At 35.9% G+C, this 21933-nt stretch overlaps 1 protein-coding gene across 2 annotated transcripts; it reads left to right on the forward strand.

The window, feature by feature from the left end:
• The first annotated feature begins 692 nt into the window (after positions 1-692).
• On the forward strand, positions 693-20795 carry LOC104899457 (glutamine--tRNA ligase, cytoplasmic). Of its 2 annotated transcripts, none has more exons than XM_010686653.4 (24): positions 693-1136; positions 2965-3142; positions 3224-3274; positions 3770-3841; positions 4258-4357; positions 4470-4565; positions 4856-4917; positions 5031-5132; positions 5213-5302; positions 6413-6565; positions 6655-6710; positions 10331-10421; positions 10506-10592; positions 10797-10994; positions 11116-11214; positions 14905-15036; positions 15177-15313; positions 18520-18619; positions 18694-18789; positions 18971-19071; positions 19141-19246; positions 19341-19430; positions 19511-19640; positions 20164-20795. In XM_010686653.4, the coding sequence occupies exons 2-24, from the start codon at positions 3008-3010 to the stop codon at positions 20256-20258; spliced, it is 2379 nt and encodes a 792-aa protein (XP_010684955.1). In that variant the 5' UTR covers positions 693-1136; positions 2965-3007; the 3' UTR covers positions 20259-20795. The 2 variants fall into 2 exon arrangements, with proteins under 2 accessions (XP_010684955.1, XP_010684954.1); XM_010686652.4 differs by having other exon boundaries at positions 694-1096.
• Positions 20796-21933: the final 1138 nt, after the last annotated feature.

A 21933-nucleotide genomic window follows, 5' to 3' on the forward strand; every position in this document is an offset into this window, starting at 1 on the left:
AATCACATACTCTCCCATTGTAAGCTTAGTAAGCCCTCACCAGCTTTTATCCATGTAAACAATACCAACCCGAGGCAACGCTCGGGCCCAAATACTAGTACTATATATTAAAATGTGTTCCTATCAAAGGAATAGTGCCACATGACACTATTCCCTATATATGCATGTAACTTTGCCACGTTATTGTATGTGTCATGTAGATCGCTAATACCTCATCTTACAAAAGAAATATTGTTTGCCACGAGATTTGAACATGTAATCTCTTGCAAAGAGAAGTTTGTCCTTACCATTTCAACCAATTTTTTTTAGTGCTTCATGAATCCATATAATGTTATACTTCCTCCGTTTTTTTAGATGTTACACTTTCCAAATCACGGACTCCTAGGTAATTTTTGGAGAGGAGAGAGATAGAGAGAATGAAAAAAAGGGTCCCATGTGAACATGTGATAGGAGAGAGATAGAGAGAAGATATTACCCAAAATAAAAGTGTAACATCTAATTTAAAACTTCCTAAAATAGAAAGTGTAACATCTAAAAAAAACGGAGGAAGTACTAGTTTTATATGCACGCGATGCGTGCAAAAATACGTAGAAAATTGATTTTTTTTAGAGGATCTAGAAAATTAATTTAATCGTTAATTATATCTAATAAATTAGGAAATTTTGAATTGTTCACTGTTTTGTTTTCGTAATGTCTTCTTTTAATCTTTTTTTACCTTTTTAATTAATTAAGTAGTTCCTTTTTCTATTTTTATTTTTTCTATTTTTTAATTAAAATAAGTAGTTACTTTTTTTTTCTATTTTTTTTGGTGTATGAAGTAGATTAAATATTAGATTCTTAAAATTAATTTTTACATCACTAGTTCATTTCATTCTTAAGCTAGTTGAAAAGCTATCACGGAACATGCCTCGGTAATTTCCTCCCTTTGAAGTTTGAAACCCTCCTCAGTCATCTCTATTCTCTAGTCTAGTCTGTCTCGCCTAAGGTGGTATCTTCCCTCCGCCGTACTGCTCTAAGAAGAAGCCAGCAACTACTCGTCGGCCCGTAGCCTTATCACCGGTCTTACCCCCGCCGCTTTCCCATCGCCTCCTCGCCGGTAAGTACTTTGGTTGTCCTCGCCGTCGCCGTACTCGTCGGTACGTAGTTGGCCGGTAGAAGCCATTTCTTTTTTCATTTCTTTTCAGTAGTTACTTATGTAATGTTAAGAAGATTATGAAATGTTAAGAAGATTACGAAATGTTCAGTACTTCAGTAGTTAAATTTTCACTAGTTAGTAATGCAATGTTCTGATTTTATTGTAAACATTTGACAATTCTGAATATTGTAGCATAACTCAGTTTAGGTAGGTAAAAGGTTTATAGTTGTCTGATTAATTGATTATATGAATGACTTTGTTGAAATTGAAATGGTTAGATTTTGTTTGCAGTAGTGAAATAGTAATAGTTGCCTAGTTGTTAGTATGTGAATGACTCGCTTAGTTTAGGTGCAAAAATATTCATGGCCGTTCGAAAAAGTACGTGAAACTATGAAAGAAATACTATATAAGGATCATTGTGTGATAAAGAAGAACTATAAAAATGCATTCAAGACCCGTTTTGGACCGTTTGGTCTGATTTTTCCAGACCCTGGGTCCACTATAGAAAATCCGGGTCTGGTCTGGGTCTCGTCGGACCCGCCCCATTGCCATCCCTATTTCCACCCCTGAACTTTACAAAGCTCTCAACTTCCCTCACTCACCCATCAGGACAAAAAAGCTTCCCTCACTCATAAGGAATTCTAAGGGTTAAATTGATCTTCAAAGCACGTTCCAGGTTCTTTTACATCTTTTCTTTAGATGAATGTACTTGTTTAAACAATCTTTTGTTGCAATTTTTCATGTAAAATTTCATTTCTTGCGAATTTTAAGATCTAATTCATGGATTATTCATGTGATGGATTTTATACGGTTGTTATTGTTTGTTTCATGAATTCAACTTTTTTTTTCTTTAACTCATGTTGTTTGATGTTTTTATGGATAATGTAGATGTTAAAAACTTATGATTCAAATATTTGGTCTAACTTCTTAATTCATGTTTGTTTCATATAACCAAATGATAAGAATGTTTATGTTATACTCCATCCATCCCTAAATAGAGTGCCTATTTCTCCAATGCACGTTTGTCAATGCACGTTTGTCAATGCACGTTTTGTATCGTTAATATCTTTAATTTCATATTAGTAAAAATTATAAAAGTTTGATTTTCTTAATGTACGTAATGAGACGAATCAAACAAGACCCCACATGATTATGTTTTTTCTTATATATTAGAAATATTTTTTGAGGGCTTTCTTTACCTTTGAATAGTGTCCAAAAAAGAAATAGGCACTCTATGGGACGGAGGGAGTAGTTTGTAGTGTGCATGCTTTCATGTCATTGTTCATTTGTTCATGTTTTCTTATCAAATCAATTTTTGAAGGGTTGTGACTCAAAATTTGGAATGAATATGGGTTTGGTGAGTAGTTGTATGAATTTGGATAATTATTGGCCAATTAGTTTCTTTGTTAGTGTAATGAAAATAAGAACATTATCTGAATGTTGGGGTGTTATTGCCTTATTGGAAATTAATTTCTAATGAAGAAAATCACTTTGATCTCTTGTTTCGGTTAAGAACCAACTAGCAATTTATGTCGTCCATAGAAGCCCTTGAGAAATTTTCCTGCCCGGGGACAATTCATTTGTATCGAGGGGCTTTCTATAATGTGTTTAATTATAAATGCTAGAATTGGAAGATCAAAAACAAAAGTTCAGAATTTTTATGGATTTTTTTATATTTGAAACTTATGTCTTCCTGTCGCTTTCAATTAGTTGTAACTTAAATCTTGATTGAATATTGACATTGTATTTTGAGTCGTAATTTGAATCTAGTATCGTACTTTATTTTACTCGATCTTATCTTATCCGTACCCCAATTCCATCATTCCTAGATCTGCCCCTCCCGGTGAGTTCTAAATCCTATCTTCTTCAACAATGCCTACGAATACGGCGGAAAACTCCAATAACGCAGTGGAACTATTCCTTAAAATAGGATTAGATGAGAAAGTAGCTCATAATACAATTGCAAATAACAAGGTTACCAATAATCTGTTGGCAGTGATTCATGAGGTACATACACTTTTCTATTACATTTGTCTCTACTGCAATTCTCTTTATGTTTTATCAACCGTCTCTCTTTTTGGAATTTAGGCGGGTGTTACCAATGGTTGCGATCGGACTACTGGAAATCTTCTATACACTGTAAGTGTACTTATCTTAAAGGGGAATGGAATATGGATTGGATTTGGATTTGGATTTGGGTTTGGGAAGAATATGGCACTTTTGGTATACTCCCTCTTTTTCAAAATATAAGGCATGCACGACGTCCGATGTTGAGCTCTGACCATTAATGACTCTCAATTTATGTTGATATATATTATAAGAAAATAGTATTATTGTAGTATCTTTCAAGACAAATCTAGTGATATAATTTTTGTAAGTTTCATGGGTCATATTGTAAGAGATATTTATAGTCAAAGGAAATTTTCGTAAAGTGTGTGTGTGCCTTATATTTTGAAACGGAGGGAGTACCTTGCTGAGAGATTAATGGTCAAACATATATGTTGAAGACCGCAAAAATGTAAACGGGGCATAGTTGTAGGGACGGATGAAGGGAGTAATGATAGGAATTATAGTCTTCTTTATGAGAAATTGTGATAGAAATTTCATGTCTTTCTTTTTGCATTTGAATGACAGGTTGCTACGAAATTCCCTGCCAATGCTCTTATGCATCGGCCAACACTGGCCGGATATGTTGTTTCTTCAAAGGTAGGTTGTAGCGTTTAGTTGTGGCTATGTGAGTATGTCAAATCATAAAATGTTTCAAGAGCCTTTTGTTTTTGTGTAACAATGTAATTTGCAATGAAGAAAGTAAATTTTGGCACACCATTTATATATTCACAATGATATATCTATGAAATTCGAAGTTGTTTGGTTGACAGAAAGTGGGAAAAATGGGGGCAATGATAATTCCCACAAAACGTGGGAATTTATTCACCTAGCTCCCCCATGTCATTCAAAATTCCCACATCAATTCATGGAAATTACAAATTCCTTGATGTCAACCAAACACATTAGTCAATTTTTAGGAATTACAAAAGGGAAATAACTTCCTAGGAAAATGGAACTTCCCATAGGAATTAAATTCCCATATACACCAAACAACCACTTCGATTTTTTTTCAGATTAAGACACAAGCTCAATTGGAAGCTGCTTTCACATTTTTTGCAAGTGTCGGTCCTGAAGAACTCAACTTAAGTGACTTCGAAAAAGCTTGTGGAGTCGGTAATTAGTTTTCTGATTCTTGTTTGTTTCACTTAAATTTCTTCGATTGTGATATGTGTCTTTTTGGTACTGTATGCATACATGTTTTATAGTGTCTGCGTATGCTGATTAGGTATTGAAGTTTCTAATGAAGAGATAGAGCGTTCAGTTGGTGAAGTCTTTGAAGAGCTTAAAGCAACAATTTTGGAACAGCGATATAAAACAAATGGTTGGTAACTATATGCCCTATAGAATGATGTCATTCTTCAAGAAGATCATCTGTTCAATATATAGTCTGCAAGCTTAAATAGTAGTTCTATGTTAAAATTTGGTACAATGATGGGATATTAAGTTTTTGTTGCTTGCCTTTTGCTTTCTTTCTTTTGTTCCTAGCATATGTTGCCGTGTTTAGTTTTGAGCAGAAGTTTTGCAAAGGAATTTTTTTTTCCTCCACCAGTCTTATTTTTTCGTTTCACGTCTTCGGCTGGCTACTGATACTATATTGTTTCTGTTTACTAGTGGGTGACTTGTTTCGACGTGTTCGTGAGAGACAGCCATGGGCTGATCCAAAGATTGTTAAGGTACCTTTGTTTTACTTAGTTGAACAACAAATCAACTATATAAATTTAAATTGGCATAACCGAGTGAATTGTATTCAAATCTTCGTCGTCAATCACGGTTTCTTATGTTGCAGCAAGTGGTAGATACAGAACTTCGTGAGCTACTGGGTGAAAGGACTGCAGCAGATGATGAAAAGCCAGTTAAAAAGAAGAAGGAAAAGCCTGCTAAAGTTGAGGTCGGCTTATTGTCTGAGTTTTGTTGATAACATTGGGTTTCTTTCTGTGCTAGCTTACCCTTCTCTTCTGTCTTGTATAGGAAAAAGTTGTTGCTGCTGCTCCAGTTCAGCCATCTGAAGAAGAACTTAACCCATTTTCTATCTTCCCACCTCCAGAAGAAAATCTTAAGGTATCATCTGGTGTTCTATCACTATGATATCATATAATAGATCATGCCTCTTCTAGATTTCATTTATGCCTAATTGATGATTCAGTAGGTTTGCTATTTGTTCTTATGTATAACTAGTTGTTGGGCCTGGGGGATGGCCCGGGTAATTAAACAAGATAAAAAAGATGTATAGTACTCCCTCCTTTCCTCAAAGGATTTTCCATTTTTAATCTATGCACTATTCATAAGTAAAGAGAATCTTCTAAATTCTTTCCAATATATACGAAAAAACATAGTCATGTTGGGGCTTGTTTGATTCATCTCAATGAGTAAGTTGCCAAATTCAAACTTATAACTTTTTACTAATATGTAACTAAAGATATTAATGATACAAAATATGAATCGGCAAACGTGAAAAGTTGAAATCGCAAATCCTTTGGGAGAAGGAGGGTGTATAGTTTAGGATTGACATTTTGTCACAGGCACATGTCATAGTTTATTGGTAAGATCATATAATTACAAAGCGGTAATGAGTTCATGCAAATTTATTGATCACTTCTAAGGAATGCCATGTTGGAGTGAAGTGGTGTCACATCATCGTATGAGGTGCCGTGACACGTGGTGGCTTGCAATGCTTGGCCACTCATTTTAACAATATATGTAGATATCTGAAGAGGCTCCTGTTGATATTTTAAGTATTCCCCCTATTTCAGTAAAGTTGTTAATGCACAAGTCAGATAGCATTTTAGCTCAAGATGTATCTTTGTAGTTTTGATTATAATCTTTTTCGTTAGTATATTCATTTGGTGATGGTATTAACAGAAAATTTTCAACTTTACATGCCTCTTATCTATTTAATGAGTTACGTCACATACCTGGGCGTTTCCCCTGTGGATGACTGTGCTGAAGTGCAGTAGAAAGAGCTATGAAAACGTAACTTCTTTCCTAAAATACCAAGGGTGTTTTTTTTCTCTCTTTTTATGTGCAATTTGTCTCTTTAAGTAGTTATCTTGTCTTGTGAGTACATGACAATCTTTATGTCAATCTGCCTAGTTTTCCAGATTTTGAAATTTGTCTTGATGTGTTTGCTGATATCTGCAAGGTTTTGATTGAGTAATCTGTTCACTTTAGGTCCTCACAGAAGTATTCTTTAGTGATGGTTCTATTTTAAGAGCTTGCAATACAAGGGAAATTCTTAACAAGCATTTAAAACTAACTGCGGGAAAAGTTCATACCCGCTTCCCACCTGAGCCGAATGGGTACCTTCACATTGGTCATGCCAAGGTAGCTTGCGACTTGATGCTGCCAATCTTGTTGAACCTTAAAGTCATTTATTAAATGAAGTATAATCTGGTTTTTATTCTATATTATAGGCTATGTTTGTTGATTTTGGATTGGCTAAGGAGAGAGGTGGACATTGCTATCTAAGGTGGGAACCTTCGTGGCTTGGTAATTTTGCGAATTTATTTGTTTGATTTACCATGTGCAACACTTATAGTTTTTATGATCTTAATTTTTCAAACTTTTGATGGCTTCCATGTTTTTCTGCTATGTTCACTGTCTGTACCCCATAGGTTCATGTTTATCGATGCTTGTAGTTGTGCCATAAGGTGTTTTTGTTTCTTCGCTGATCATGTCGCTATCACTCTAAAAATTCAAAAAGTAAATGGGGTCCCTTTCATGAGATGAAATATTAAATACTTTTGACTTGGTAGATTTGCATTGCTGTCTTTTGTTTATTTGAGGATGAATGATAAATCAGAAATCTTTGTTCATGTATAGTACTCCCTGTGTTTCTAATTACTCTACACACTTTGCTGTTACTATAACCAAGAAAAAAGTGAAAAGTATGAGAGTGGAAGAAGAAAGGTATAAGAGAGGGAGAGAAAAAGTAACCAAAACATACATCACATGGGGGGGTTTGATTAGATAAAGGTGTGGGACCAACATCCTAATATGGTATAAAAGCAATGCATACGTTATAAAAAGGAATTGTCGAAAAAGAAAAAAAGTGTAGATTAAAAAGAAACAAAGAGAGTAGTATGTTATCCTCAAATTAGTTTGAGACTAAGCTTTGTAGTATGTTATTTAGTATTATGTTATCTAATTGTCCTTATTATCACTCCAGCCATGTCATTGTGTGTTCTCCTACTTTCAAAGTTTTGTGAGAGATCAGAGAAGCCATGAAACATCAAGAGTAGGGTCTTTCGTATTGGGTTCTATGACTTAGCATAGCGACAACTCTTTTATAGTAAAACCTATTTCCATTCCAGAATAATGCGCCACAATCAATTTAAGTGATTAAAGCTCGCCAAAAAAAAAAAAAAATACGGACCACAAATTTGTCAAATGTGTGTTAATTACAGTATATGATTGTTATCCGGGTCGCAGAACGGGTCCCTGGACAGCGACCCAAGTTTGTCGTGTCAGAACGCTGGGCAAACGCGACCCAGATTGCTGGTGGTTGTGTTCTGGTATATTGAACTCGAGGATCCATCTTCCTTGACATTGGCATAGGAAAAAAGTAGGGGAGGGGAGAGAAAATTGAATTGACAGTTTCACAAGGCATTGGAAGATGAGAGACAGAGGATAGAGACATGAGAGTGAAAAAAAGAAATGGAAGATGAGAGAAAAAGTAATTAATCAATAAGAGAGAAAAAAGAAATGGAAGAGGAGAGAGGGAGAGGAGAGATAAGAATAGAATCTTTGTTCTCTGGCAGCTTCTTTTGCTTTTCTTTATACTTTATTTACATCTAGTTTCTTTTAATATGACTCACCAACTAGTCAACTAGGCAATCTTTACCTTTGATTAACAAACCCATTAAGCTATAGCTTTAATTACACTTATTATTCACTAACCATTTAATTTTTATTTGATCTTGTCATCTAGTATTATATATAAATCTATATATGTATGTTGTACCCTATCATTCCTGATTCACCATATGTAGCTTTTCCCGTTCCCATATCGAATCGAATTTCGTACCAGGATAATTCGTTTATTGTAAAAACTATTTCCATTCCGGAATAATAGGCCACAATTTATTTAAGTGGTTAAAGCTCGCATAGACAAAAAAAATTGGCTACAAATTTTGATTACAATATTATTTGGAAGTGGAGTAAGTATTTTGTTAAATCTTTGTGTGGGACTGTCGGATTCCTCAACCGGCAACTAAGGTGTTAATCTTTTTCTTTTTTTTGAAGGGAACACGGATATTATCATTAGTCAATCGCCATACAACATCTACAACGGTAATAACCCATACATGAAAGATAATCTAAAACATCAATATGAGAGTTTTCATCCAAGCTACTAATGTAGACGCTTCGGACTGCTGACTTGATATGGTAATATTTCAACCATAATCGATGTTCGATGACTTGACGTCTTCTAAGCCTGATGTAATAGTAGAGTATAGTTTTTAAAATCTTAAAAAGTCCAAGCCCCACAACTTGGAGAAACTAAACAAACTAAAAACTGAAAAGGGAAGAAGACGACAATTTAGGCTAAACAAACTAAGAAAACAAACTGCAAACCTGAAAGGAAGAAAATAAGAAAGTAGTCTATTTGGCCAAACTACATGTTATTAGGAGAGTAACCCACCACTCACAAACTTAATCCAAACAAATGCAGATGTTGCCAACATAGGAGAAGCACAACCAAACTCCGAAACCAAAGTAATAGAGACTGGACCCTAACACATAGCTTAGTGAACAACCCAAACCATACCGATCAATGGCGTTGCAAGCGAAAAATATCTTCAAAGCGTGATTGCCGTGATGTATTATGCCACGATTTTTTATCCTCGCCATTGAGGTCATCCCAAGGACCTAAAAGAGATGGAACCTCTTAGGATCTTTGACTAGCAACTCACTAGTCAGCTTCCTCGGATTACAAGAATGTCGAACTCCGGAGGAACTTGCTTCCTTCAACAAGAAATGATTAACAATGATGACCAGACAAACCACCACCCAACACAAACTCGAGGTTGAGGGAGTTCCTTTGTCCCCCAACCTAGCCAACATCGAGGAAGCAGTCGACGCCAAACTCACAACTACTGTAGACAACCTTTGTAGGTAATTGCCTTCAGAATCCCGAAATGGATCTCCCTGTAATCCTTCCATCCCAATACTTAGAAACCATCCACCCCAAACCAGTGGAATACCCTCACAATAGTTCCAAAGTTCTAAACCCAATCCCACCAAGAGGACAAGGCCAAACGTTGGAACCCTGTCCCTAAACTTCAAATCCAGCCAAATATACCTACAACCAACCTGAACACCTTTGAGCCTCTCTTCCCTAAGAAACAACACAATGGCAGACATTTTAAACCACAATGGAAAATAGACCAAAGGCCAAAGCACTAAACATCTAAAATAAGAAAACAACTGAAAATATAAAATGAAAACAACCTGACAAGAGCTAGACACAACCAGAAAAGGCTGACTGAGAAGACCACTGTGGTGCACAAACGAAGCCCAACCTCTTCAGACCCACTAAAACCCATAAGGAAGCCACGGTGGAAGAGGAAACAAGGAACTACCATATCCGACCAGGCCAAGCATCCCTGAGAGTGGCGACCAGCCCAAACTCTAGATCTCGGCGTTGAGGACAATGCTACAAACCAAACCCCCAACAGAGGAACCCACTCAGATACCGCAACGTAAGAGCGGAGAGCGAAACCACCTCAAACAACCACAAAGACCAACTAAAAACACTAACTAATGAAAGGAAACAAACGTAGCTCACCAGCGCGGTGAAAAATCACCAAGCACCTGTGAGCAGGAGGCTTAATTAGTCTGACGATGGAGGCGGTGGGGAGAGAGTTTTTTTATCTGTGAAATGAGTGTACTAACTAAGGCGATATCATAGTATATGGTGATTGCAGACTTTTTGTAGTGTTATTTTTTTTTTATTATTCCCTATTTTTGGTTGTGAAGTGTGAACACTTTGTATAACTGCTTATGAGTCCAGAGGAAAGCTTGAAATTTGGGATTATTGGGCATTGATTTGTGAGCTCTGACATAATCAAGGTGGTATTTTCTTAGGTATGATGATACAAATCCCGAGGCTGAAAAGAAAGAGTATATTGACCATATTGAAGAGATAGTCAGGTGGATGGGATGGGAGCCATTCAAGGTATAGTATTTGCACTGTACGTTCAAGTTCCGTAACAGTGCGAACCTGCAGGATTAAGTATTGCTAATTGGTACATATTCGCAGATAACTTACACCAGTGACTATTTTCAAGATCTCTATGAACTAGCTGTTGAGCTCATAAGGAGGGGTCATGCTTATGTTGATCATCAGGTGTGCAATTCTATCTCTCTGGCTTTACTTCCGTTTTCTCGTCATGTATGCTTTGTTTTATTTTCTTTTCTTTTTTAGTGATCAATATTCATTTTTTTACTCTAACTTAAATTTGTTGACATTGAAATGGCTACTGTGCTTGAAAAACTTCTGTTGCTAATTATTTGTAAAGATTATTTTCTAACGTCAGTGCTAGGATTGCAGACTCCTGATGAAGTAAAGGAGTATAGAGAAAAGAAGATGAATAGTCCTTGGAGAGACAGACCAGTAGAAGAATCCTTAAAACTTTTTGAGGAAATGAAAAGGGGAATGATTGAGGAAGGAAAAGCAACGCTAAGAATGAAGCAAGATATGCAAAGTGACAACTGTAATATGTACGACCTCATTGCATACCGTATCAAGGCAAGTGTGGGTGTAAATACCTGGCTTGTAATTACTTGAATTGTATTGTGATCCTTCATGCTGTCTATCTGACCCCCCCTCATCCTTCTTATCTTTATTTTTCCATTTGGGCTTTGTGCAGTTTACTCCTCATCCTAAAGCAGGCGATAAGTGGTGTATTTACCCTAGTTACGATTATGCGCACTGTATCGTAGACTCTCTTGAAAATGTAACCCATTCGGTATGTGCTCAATACAATATGATCTCTCTCTCTCTCTCTCTCTCTCTCTCTCTCTCTCTCTCATGCTTGCTTTTGAAGGTTAGCTGGTATACTGAACATATGTGATCATTCCTTTTAAAAACTGTTACTTTTAAGTCTCATAATATTCTAATACACTTACATTTGGTAGGTGGTTATAAATGGCACTAATGGTAATGAATTTAAGTGTAGTTTTGTAAAGAAAAAACCTGATGTCAATGTCCATAGTAACAAGAATCCATCCTCTAACATGTGTCTTTCCATGAGTTTGCATTACCATCCATTACCATGCTAATAGGCTATGACGCTAGGACTCAGATATGTGTACCAGACTCGCGTATGGTTCTGAGAAGGCGAGAATTGGACAGGGGAAATTCAAAATTAAGGACACGCAGAGACATCTAAGTAGTGTCCTATTTTCGGATATGGATTAGAGGACATGGGCACTTGGCAAACCACAAATGAAAATATTATAATAAATTTTTTATATAATTTTTTAAGAAAAGGAAATAGAGACTGGTTGGTGGAAAGGTAGCTGAGTAATATTTTCTGGTAAAGGGGACAAAAGTGAGAGATAGGATAGATTTGACAGAAAAATTTGCGAATCATGTCATGCCAAGCTTTGGAAATTGGAACTCTTATTCGGCCCAAAGCATTTAAGGAATTGCATGGTTTTGCTTTCTTGTGTGCCTTAAATTTGAAATCATGTGTTGATGAAAACGCTAATTTGCGATTTAGTAATGAATGGACGTCGCAGCCGCATGAACTTCGATTGAGATCACCAGATTGCCTTTACCAGTGGCTGTCGCCAGTTATCCTACCACTAGTGGCCTTTTAGGTCATTTATTTTTGTAGTTTGTTGATTTGTTTTTTCTTGGTTCTCTCTCACTTGACGTATCGTTCTCTCTTTAGTTTGCCCTTTAAAGTCTGATCTTTGCTTCTAGCCTTCTAAACATTTTGCTGTCACTTGCTTTTGCTTTTCCCGCTTTATTTTAACAAGCTTGGCAACACATTGATGCGTGTGCAATGTAGAAAAAATTTGAAAATATAGTTAAGGAAGTTTAGTTTTTGTTTTGTAAACCACCTCTTGATGATGAAAAAACTGTTCTTCCTATTAATAAAAAAAAATTGTGTTTCCAAAAGAATAAAAATCAATAATTCTTGGAAAGTGATATCTTATCGTGCCTAAAAGGCCTTTTGACATTATACATGACATAGATTTAGTATAGATTCTTTTATCCTTGTATTTTTTTTTTTACCTCTACCTCTACGTTACTCCGACACCCTATTCAACCTCGCGTGTCGCGTGTCGACTCGACACGACGCGCGACACGACGCGCGACACGCCTGGAAATGGGCGTCGATACCCGTATCGGAAAAGTGTCGGAAATTGGACACCCATTTGAGAAAACTAAGAAAGAAACACAGAGAAAAGGGTGAAAAATTACCTACTTTGTTGAAAGTATAAACCCTAGATCTGCTAATTGAGGTCGAATTACACGAAATTTTCTCATAATTTGTTAGGGCTTTTACTCAGGAGATCAAGTCGTGATGGGCTAATCAAAGAAGAACGGTTCGCACTTTGCACTTTCGCAGGCTGCCATTGTTGCACAGTGAGAACTGAGAAGAGAAAGAAGAACGAAGGGTGGTAGAGAAAGAAGAGACTGAAAATTGAAATAAAATACTCACGTGGATTGTTAGCTGTATACCACCCCTCTTTCTTTTCTTTTCTTTTTTTTTTACTTTTTTACTGCCTTTACTATTCCCTTTTGACTTTTCAACTCTTTTGACTTTTCAACTTCCAATATATTTTTTTCTTTTTTCAAATCAAAGACCAAGTAAACACATTATAGTACTAGTTCTTTTCTTTATAATTTTCTAAATATATTAGTATTGATTTTATTTTAGTATTGATTTTATTTTTATTAAAATAAAGTGTCGGAAATTTTTTCCGACACTTTCAATCATTGACGTGTCTAGAATATTGGTCAAGACACTCTATTGACCGTGTCGGAGTATCGGCCTAATTTTCGGAGTAGGGTGTCGGATCCTCCGATCCCTACTTGGATACGACACCCGTATCCGTGTCGGAGTAACATAGCTCTACCTCACTGCCATTACTATATCTTGACCAGAGTTGCATAATTCGCTGGGGTGTATGCGAACTGCGAATTTATTTGAATGTTCCAGTTTGGAATTCGACAAATTCGCAATTCGTGGATAAAGGGGATCCTCCCTAAAATCAAACCGCTATGCAGCAAATCCTATTCCCAAATTCGTTCCACGTTCTAGAGCGATCTACCAATTATGTGACACTTGACATTGGGACTCTTCAAGGAAGAAGAAGAATGGGGTAGTTGATGACTCACACACCTACATTCAGAAATCATGTGGATGCTGTTAGAGGGAAGAATTATACACAGAGATATATAGAGGAGACAAATATAATACTTCCTTTGTTTTTTTTAGATGTTACACTTTTCAAAGTACGGACTCCTAGGTAATTTTTGGAGAGGAGAGAGATAGAGAGAAAGAAAACAAAAAGGTCCCATGTGAGCATGTGATAGGAGAGAGATAGAGAGAAGCTATTACCCAAAATAAAAGTGTAACATCTAATTCGAAATTTCTTAAAATAGAAAGTGTAACATCTAAAAAAAAACGGAGGAAGTATATTGAATTCTAGTGATAGAAAATGCATATACACACATCATAGAGAGAGAAAGTTCAACCACAATAGTATAAATATTCCAAAAGAACTAAGGGGTATCCAGACTTTTAGCCTCGATTGTACTCTCATCTTGGGAGAGACCTTCTCTATAAGCAATACAACTTGCCCTTTTATTCATTTTCTATTGGTCTTTATTATATCCTCCCTTGTTTAGTTTGATTCTCTGCACTCTTTTAGTTGGCTTTCCATATAGATAGAATAGAACGCTTCAACTATGGGATGTGTGAGCCTTCACCTTACATCTAGGCTCTATGGATCCGTGCACTTTGTGCCTTTAGAAACTAAGTTATCAAGGCTCTATTGTGCATAGGTAGGTGGGTTCACCAACTGGTATGCGCATCGACACATTTTGTGTGATACCCTAGCTTCTGGAGAATCTGGACAATCGTAGCTTCTGGACTGAACAGGAGCTGGTCCGCGTGGAAGTGCAAAGCCTTTGCTAAGGGCGCGTCTGGTCTTTGTTAAAACGTTAAGATTTGTCATGCTTTCATTCTACCCTTCCATGTCATCATATTCACATTTCAGCTTTATGGACACCATTCTCTCATGACCCATGTACAATAGGTGAGTAACTATTCAAATTGAGAATTCAATCATGTTGATCCTAGACATCATTCTCTCATGAAGAGCAGATTAGCGTGCAGGAAGATATTTCAGAAGTGCGAATATCTATTTCTAATTGACAATATGTATATTTCGAGTCCCTTAAAAACTGTTATCGCTGTTTAGTATTTCTGGTTAGAAGGGCATGTTTTTTTTTTTCTTTTGATAATTTTACCAGGATTATTTTGTAGTTATATCATGATGTCTTCAATATAAATAGCATGTGAATCAACCTCTAATGTCAGTTATGTTCATTTCAGTACTTAATAATGTCCTTGTATCTCTCTCTCTTTAATACGTGGTATCCTTAGTTCATTATAGAGCTTCGATTTTTGCTGCAGCTCTGTACATTGGAATTTGAGACACGACGGGCATCATATTACTGGTTATTGCATGTACTTGGCTTGTATATGCCTTATGTATGGGAGTACTCACGGTTGAATATGACAAACACAGTGATGTCAAAGAGAAAAGTAAGCTTTTCAATATACTGATTCCTGATAATTTTAAAAAAATATATAATGATTGCTGAGGAGTTTGATCCATCAAAATCGTGTCCGATTTTTCAGCCTTATGACAATATGACTTACTCTGCCCAGTGTGTCTCTTACAGCTTAGTTGTCTTGTTACTGAGAAGTATGTTGATGGGTGGGACGATCCTCGATTGATGACTCTTGCTGGTTTGCGCCGTAGAGGGGTGTCAGCAACAGCAATTAATACCTTTGTTAGGGGTATTGGAATCACTAGAAGGTGAGACTTTTGATGTTTCTTCATGGTTACTTGTTTTACCCCTGATAGATTTTGTAAGCTAATTTTTGGTGATTGAGGATATAGCTATGCATACTACTAATTTGGCAAAATAAATGTCACATTATCTACTTGTACTTTACTTAAATAGTTTAAAGTAAGTTTAGTGTTAAATTAGGCAATTGGTTAAAAATTTACAAAATATTTCCGATGTGAAAATAGTACAACTTGAACTATTTGCTCTAAACAACATTAACTTTGTCCCTGGGTGTGCAATATAGTACAGGGATCACCACGACAATATTCTGGCGGTAAAACACTATAACATTTGGTTCATGAAGGGGAAAGGGAAAGGGTTTAAGAAAGAGAAACAAGGAGAAAGGAAAAGAAAACCCTTTGATTAAGAATGTTGTTTGGTTGAGAACTCATCTTCCTCCTCTTACTATTTTCCCCTCTCTCTCAAGCCTCAAGTACCACCATTCCCACCACCCTCTCACTGCCACTCATCAACACCGGCCTGTCACTGTGCCCCTCACTGCCGCCACTTCACCAACTCCACCTCACCGGCGCCCCTCACTGCCGCATCTCTCCGACGCCTCCTCTCTTCTCTCTTTTCCTTCTCCACCACCACAGAAGCTCATATTTGAGGTTTTAAATGTCATATTCGACCATAAAAACTTCAGAACTGAAGTTTTCATGGCCAAATTTGACCATTTAAAACCATAATCAAGGATAAGTAAAGGTAATTCCGCTGTTGTTATTGCTTTTCTTTCATTTTTGAGGTAGGGTTTTTCCGGTAGGGTGGTGTTTCGGTGGCTAAGATGGGAGTTTGGTTGTTCGTGTGGTTGTTTCATGTCTGCATGGTGGGTTTGTGGATTGGGGTGGTTTCGTCGTGGTGGGGTGGCAGTGGGGGGATGGGGAATCAGGGGGCCGGTGGTGGTGGATGAATTTTGGTGATTTTCGGTGGTGGTGTGGTGGTCCTCAGGTGGTGCTGGTAGGGTGGTCGTTGATGGTTGAGTGGTGGTGCTGGTAATTGGGTGGTTTGGTTAAGTGGTGGTTGGGTGGTCAATGATGAGTCAAAGAAAGGGAATGTGAAGCCTTGGGGGGTAGTGGAGAATCAAAATAGAGGGATTTGGGGTAATGGAGGGGAAAAGAGGAGAAACAAAACCCCCAATCCAAACATAATATAAGGGAATGGAATCAACTAATTCCCTTTCCCTTTCCTGGAACCCCCTAACCAAACGCAAAGAGATAAGAAGAAAATGTTTCGGATCTTTCTTTACAAAATATATTTGAAAAAATAAAATTCCTGAACAAAATAAATGTAGAAATCTACTTACTCCCTTGTTCCTTATTGATGTTCCTACTTAGAATCTTAGCACTGTTTATAATTCAAGATAATCTTCTAAATTTTTCCCAGTATATAATAGAAAACATAGTCATGTAGGGTCTTATTTGATTCGTATCAATGAGTACTTCAATCATCAAATTTTTATATTTTCTTTTACTAATACGTAATTACGTATATTTGTAGTCAAAGATATGCAAGTCAAACTACGAACATCAATAAGGCATTCAGTTTTGGATTTTCTTTATTAAAGAAATATTATTTATTTTCAAAAGCATTCTTATTTAATTTTCGTATCTTAAAATATACATTTTGTGTTTTTATATAATGTTTTATAATTAAATTAGCGAGCTTATACTTTTTTTTGAAAAAAAATTTCTATTACTTAAAGTTTTTGTATTTATTTCTTAATTTTAGAATAGGTTTTTTTTTTTTTTTTTTTTTTTTTTTTTTTTTTCTGTATGCGGTACTTGAAGAATATAAACCTCTAACATACTTTATAAAAGCTTCGCTATTCCTAAAATATTCTCCTAGTGTTGATCCTTGTAATGTTGCACATATGGTGTAAAGGTTGTACTGTTCAAGAGCAAATAGCTCTGATTGTATTATTTTGCACATATTTGTTATAATTCATACTTCCCTGCCTTTTTTTTTTTTTTATTGTAACATACTTCCTCCGTTTTTTTAGCTCTACCATTTCTATTTTGCACGTTTAAACAAAGCAAAACTTTAAGCATTATTATATTGAATTATACATAAGTAAAGATTATAAAAAGTGGATATTTTGAAAATATGTATCGACAAAAATCTAACAAGATCCCATGATTATGTTTTTCCTCAAGATCCTATGTATTGAATTATACTATGTGTTTACTGCAAAAGATATTACAAGGAGAAATGGAGTTAGCTCAGTAGTCTTTTGTTTGTTTTACTTTTTCCCCCCCTTTATTTTGTTTGCTTTTTTTTTTCCTTCATCTGGTTATCTACTGTTATTAATTTTTTAGCTAGTGCGCTGATTGGGATCAAAGCTTGTTATTTAATAATTTTGATTGTAAACTCTAATTAGGCCATTAATACCTTTAACAGATTTAAAGAAGCCGTTGCAAAACAACTTCCGTAATATCTTCTTTGAAAGCTTTCCAAAATCTTGATCTCGTTTTGTTCAACGCATTTTCTCGACAACTAATCTACATGGATATGACCTTCTAATCTAAGAAACTGATAATAAATTCCTTACTTATTTGCCATCTCATAGTAATATGTCAAAGAAAAAATGATTTGCTATCTGTAATTTAGACAAAGATTTTGGATTTTATTATGTGTAACCAAATTCATTGGTCTTGTCAGCTTGTGTTTTACCTTCGACCCACTACCTAATATTTCTGGATCCATCAGTGTCTTGCTTTACGTATAAATAACACAAGATAGATGGTCAAAGTGAAATTTGGAATAGTGTCAAAAGTCAAATTGGTAGAACTAAAAAAACAAAGGAAGTATGATTTGGGTAAACAGTTTTAAGGAAATTATATAGGTAGTGGAGTTTGGCAAAAAGAACCCATGTAATAGATTGGTGGACGATTAATGATGGAATTAAGTAGACCATGTAAGGGTAATGTAGTCCAATGGGATAGATTTTGTTACCAAAAAAAGGGAATGTTGCAATAGATATGAAGCTACCGGAACATGTATATGTTGCAATTGAAGAAGACTAGAGGAAGTATTATTTTTAGCAAATTTTCCTCTAGCAATTGGAAGTTGATTATCATTTGGGGTTATTACTATGATGAGAGACACTTAGATGGGAAGGATGGATATTGATTGTGTTAGTGTGTTATGTGACTCCCATTTCTCTTGGCTGCAGTGACTCTAGTCTAATCCGGTTAGATCGCCTTGAGTACCATATTAGAGAAGAGCTAAATAAATCAGCTGCTCGCGCAATGGTGGTCCTACATCCCGTAAAGGTTTGGATATCTGTTTAGATCAATTCCCTAAAGCTTAATATCGATCATGTGTCTTATATTTTCTTCCATTTAAGGTTGTTATCACCAACCTAGAAGCTGGTAAAGTTATTGAACTTGATGCTAAGAAGTGGCCAGATGCTCAAATTGATGATACCTCAGCATTGTACAAGGTCAGTGTTATTTTTGTTTCTATTATATTCTTAGAAGGGTGTCTTATCGATGAACTTCAAGCAAGAGCAGTTTGTTTCCGCTGTCTCGTCGACCTTTTGCTATATGTTCTTTGACACTTGTATCTTATTGTTCGAGTCTTTGAGATGCCTGAAAAATGGTGTATTTATGACTTCAACGCAGGTACCATTTTCTAATGTTGTATACATAGAAAGATCTGATTTTCGGATGAAAGACTCGAAAGATTATTATGGACTTGCTCTTGGGAAGTCTGTCTTGTTGAGGTAAGAAAGAACCTAAAGTATTATGCCCTTGCAACTGGACAAATATCTCAGTACTGTGCACACATGCAGATATGGATTTCCGATTAGGTGCATTGATGTAATTGTTGGTGATGACAATGAAACGATTATAGAGATTCGTGCTGAGTATGACCCAGAGAAGAAAACAAAACCAAAGGTTTGTCCTCTCATTACATGTATGGCTATCTCTTTTTTTTTTTATGTTGAACTTGTAGGATCTATGGGCTGATTTTCTATTAATTTTTTTACAGGGGGTCCTCCACTGGGTTGGTGAGCCTTCCCCTGGTGTTAATCCACTTAAAGTGGAAGTCAGGCTTTTCGAAAGACTTTTCCTTTCTGAGGTAGGTAGAGCTGGAACTTATTTCCAGTCTACAATAGTAACCAACATGAATTATTATTTAATTCTTTTCTGATTGTTCAGAATCCCGCGGAGCTTGATAATTGGCTTGATGATTTAAACCCCAACACAAAAGTTGTCATACCTGAAGCATATGCAGTTTCTTCACTCCAGAGTGCTGTACTCAGTGACAGATTTCAATTTGAACGTTTAGGTATGTTCAAGTTCAACGATTTCTCAATTGCTGAATTATAGCTTAAACGACACGAACGTTTGAGTATTAATTATATTCAGTACTCTTTCTGTCCCCATTACTTTCCTTTCTAAGGTGTGCCGAAAAACACTATCTATTTCCTTCTCAAGTTTTAGTCTCTTATCTCGATTTCATTACTTTCACGTACTATGTTTTCTGTCTCCCCATTATATCAATCCTTCTTTTGTTTGCGACTTGTATTACTTGGTCTGTTCGTCCAACAAGTCTCTCTGCTTTTATATAAGGAAAGAGTCCTACAAAGCATTTTTTTTCTTCTCATGTTCTTAACTCTTCTCAAACTAATCCATGAAAATAATCGCAGAATCCATCATTCTCTAATCTCACGCCCTTTGTTCCCTCCGTTAGCCATGTAATGAATATGTTAAAGCGTTGCTAGTTCTTGACGACAAACCTGTTTCTTCTTGTGCTTTCATTTCCTACATGACTTGCTCTTTTAATCGATTATTTTGGTTTCTCGTTTTAGGTTACTTTGCTGTGGACAAGGACTCCACACCAGAGAAATTGGTTTTTAACCGCACAGTGACATTAAGAGACAGCTATACCAAGGGTGGGAAGTAGACCATGCACGTGGTCATGAGAGTGTTCCTTTACGTTTAATATCTGATTTAATCAATATGTGTATATACGAGTTGAAAAACAAGGTGGTGGCTCAGTAACACTTTGTTTGAATAACAAATTAGAAAGGCAACAGAAGGGGAGAAGGGAAAGAAAAGGCAAGGGGAAGGTGGAGCTCTATTTTCCTTTATTTGAATAACAAGGTAGAAAGGCAATGGAAGGGGACAAGGGAAAAAGAGGCAAGGGAAAGGTGGAGCTCTGTTTTCCTTTTGAGTGTCCAATTTTGGTGGGACAGTGTTTATTGGAGACGAAGAGAAAGATCTCTTCCCTTCCTTTCTTCAATCCTGTATCCGAACAAGGAATTTGTTCACTCTTTCCTTTTCCTTCTATCCTTTTCTCTACATTTCCTCTTATCAAATCATAGCGTAGTTCTCTATTTGTTCTTGAAATATATTTGTCATACTTTGCATAGTTTAGATGCATTCATGTTGTCAAGGTTTTTGTGGACTTTAGTTGCATGCTTTTATTTGTTTATTTTAAGCTTGTCTAGATTCTATCATCAATGCACAAGTATTTTTCACTTAAAGTGCCTCCTTTTCAATAAGCAACACCTAATTTATATAGAGTAAAAGTACCTATAAGGGATGGCAATCCAGTTTGGATTAGATTGTAAGGAAAAAAAATTTGAGCAAACTTTGAAAAAAAAAATTCGTGTTCGAGTCCGACTCTGAGTTGGATTTCAAAAGATAGATTTTATCAAAAGGCAACAAGATTTAAAAACAATAAAAGAAAAACCAGCTACAAAGTAAGTGTGCATGGCCCAAAGTTGTATGTTTGGGGTACAACTATTTGTGTTGCCGCAAAGCTGTGTGTCAAGTGCAAAGCTGTGCGCTAGAGTGCAGTTTTATTTATCTTTTCGATTCATTTTCGGTTTCTTTTTCTTAAAAATACGTTTGTTTTTTCGGGTGGCTTTTCAATACACTTTTCCAGGTGCTCTCTAACAAGAATGCTTACGAATTCTCTCCTACTTTCATACCTTTCAAACACATACTTTACGAGTTAAGTGCACTCTTAGGCCCTAGACTTTCAACTTTGTTGCAGTTTAGGTACTAATGTTTCAAATGTTGCAATTAAGGGACTCCATCCAACATTCTGTTAACTTTTGTAACTTCTGTTAAGAGTAGCTATTAATTAAAAAAAAAAAACAATAACTACATCATCTGCATTAATTGTAGCAGCATAACCAAATTAAACCTAAGTTCAAAAGCAATTTGTTCCAACAGTAAAAAAAAATACAAGGATAAATAACGGAGCAAAGACAACAACTTCAATCCAAAAAAATCTTCAAGCATAGCAATTAACATTTCAAAGCCAAAAATGTTATCTTCTGCTCTTTGATATATAGTAGGTTAGTTGCGCTACTTCCTCCTTGCTATTTGAAACAGGTATTATCTGCAATAATTATCCAAAATTTGTTTGTTAAAATTTTTAAGCTTTTTACTTGGTTGAGGAGAACAAAAGAAAGAAGAAGTAAGTGAAGTTTAATTGTATCTAAGTGGTCTGAACAACTAAGTATTAATGAAATCTATAAATAATAATGGACTTTAATGGATTATTTTACTGATAAGGCTTACCTTGTTACTTCTAATTCTTTCTCCGAAGTCTTCTCGCAGCTGCA

Source organism: Beta vulgaris, chromosome 7 (genome assembly GCF_026745355.1).
Source record: "Beta vulgaris subsp. vulgaris cultivar EL10 chromosome 7, EL10.2, whole genome shotgun sequence".
Taxonomy (NCBI): Eukaryota; Viridiplantae; Streptophyta; class Magnoliopsida; order Caryophyllales; family Amaranthaceae; genus Beta; species Beta vulgaris.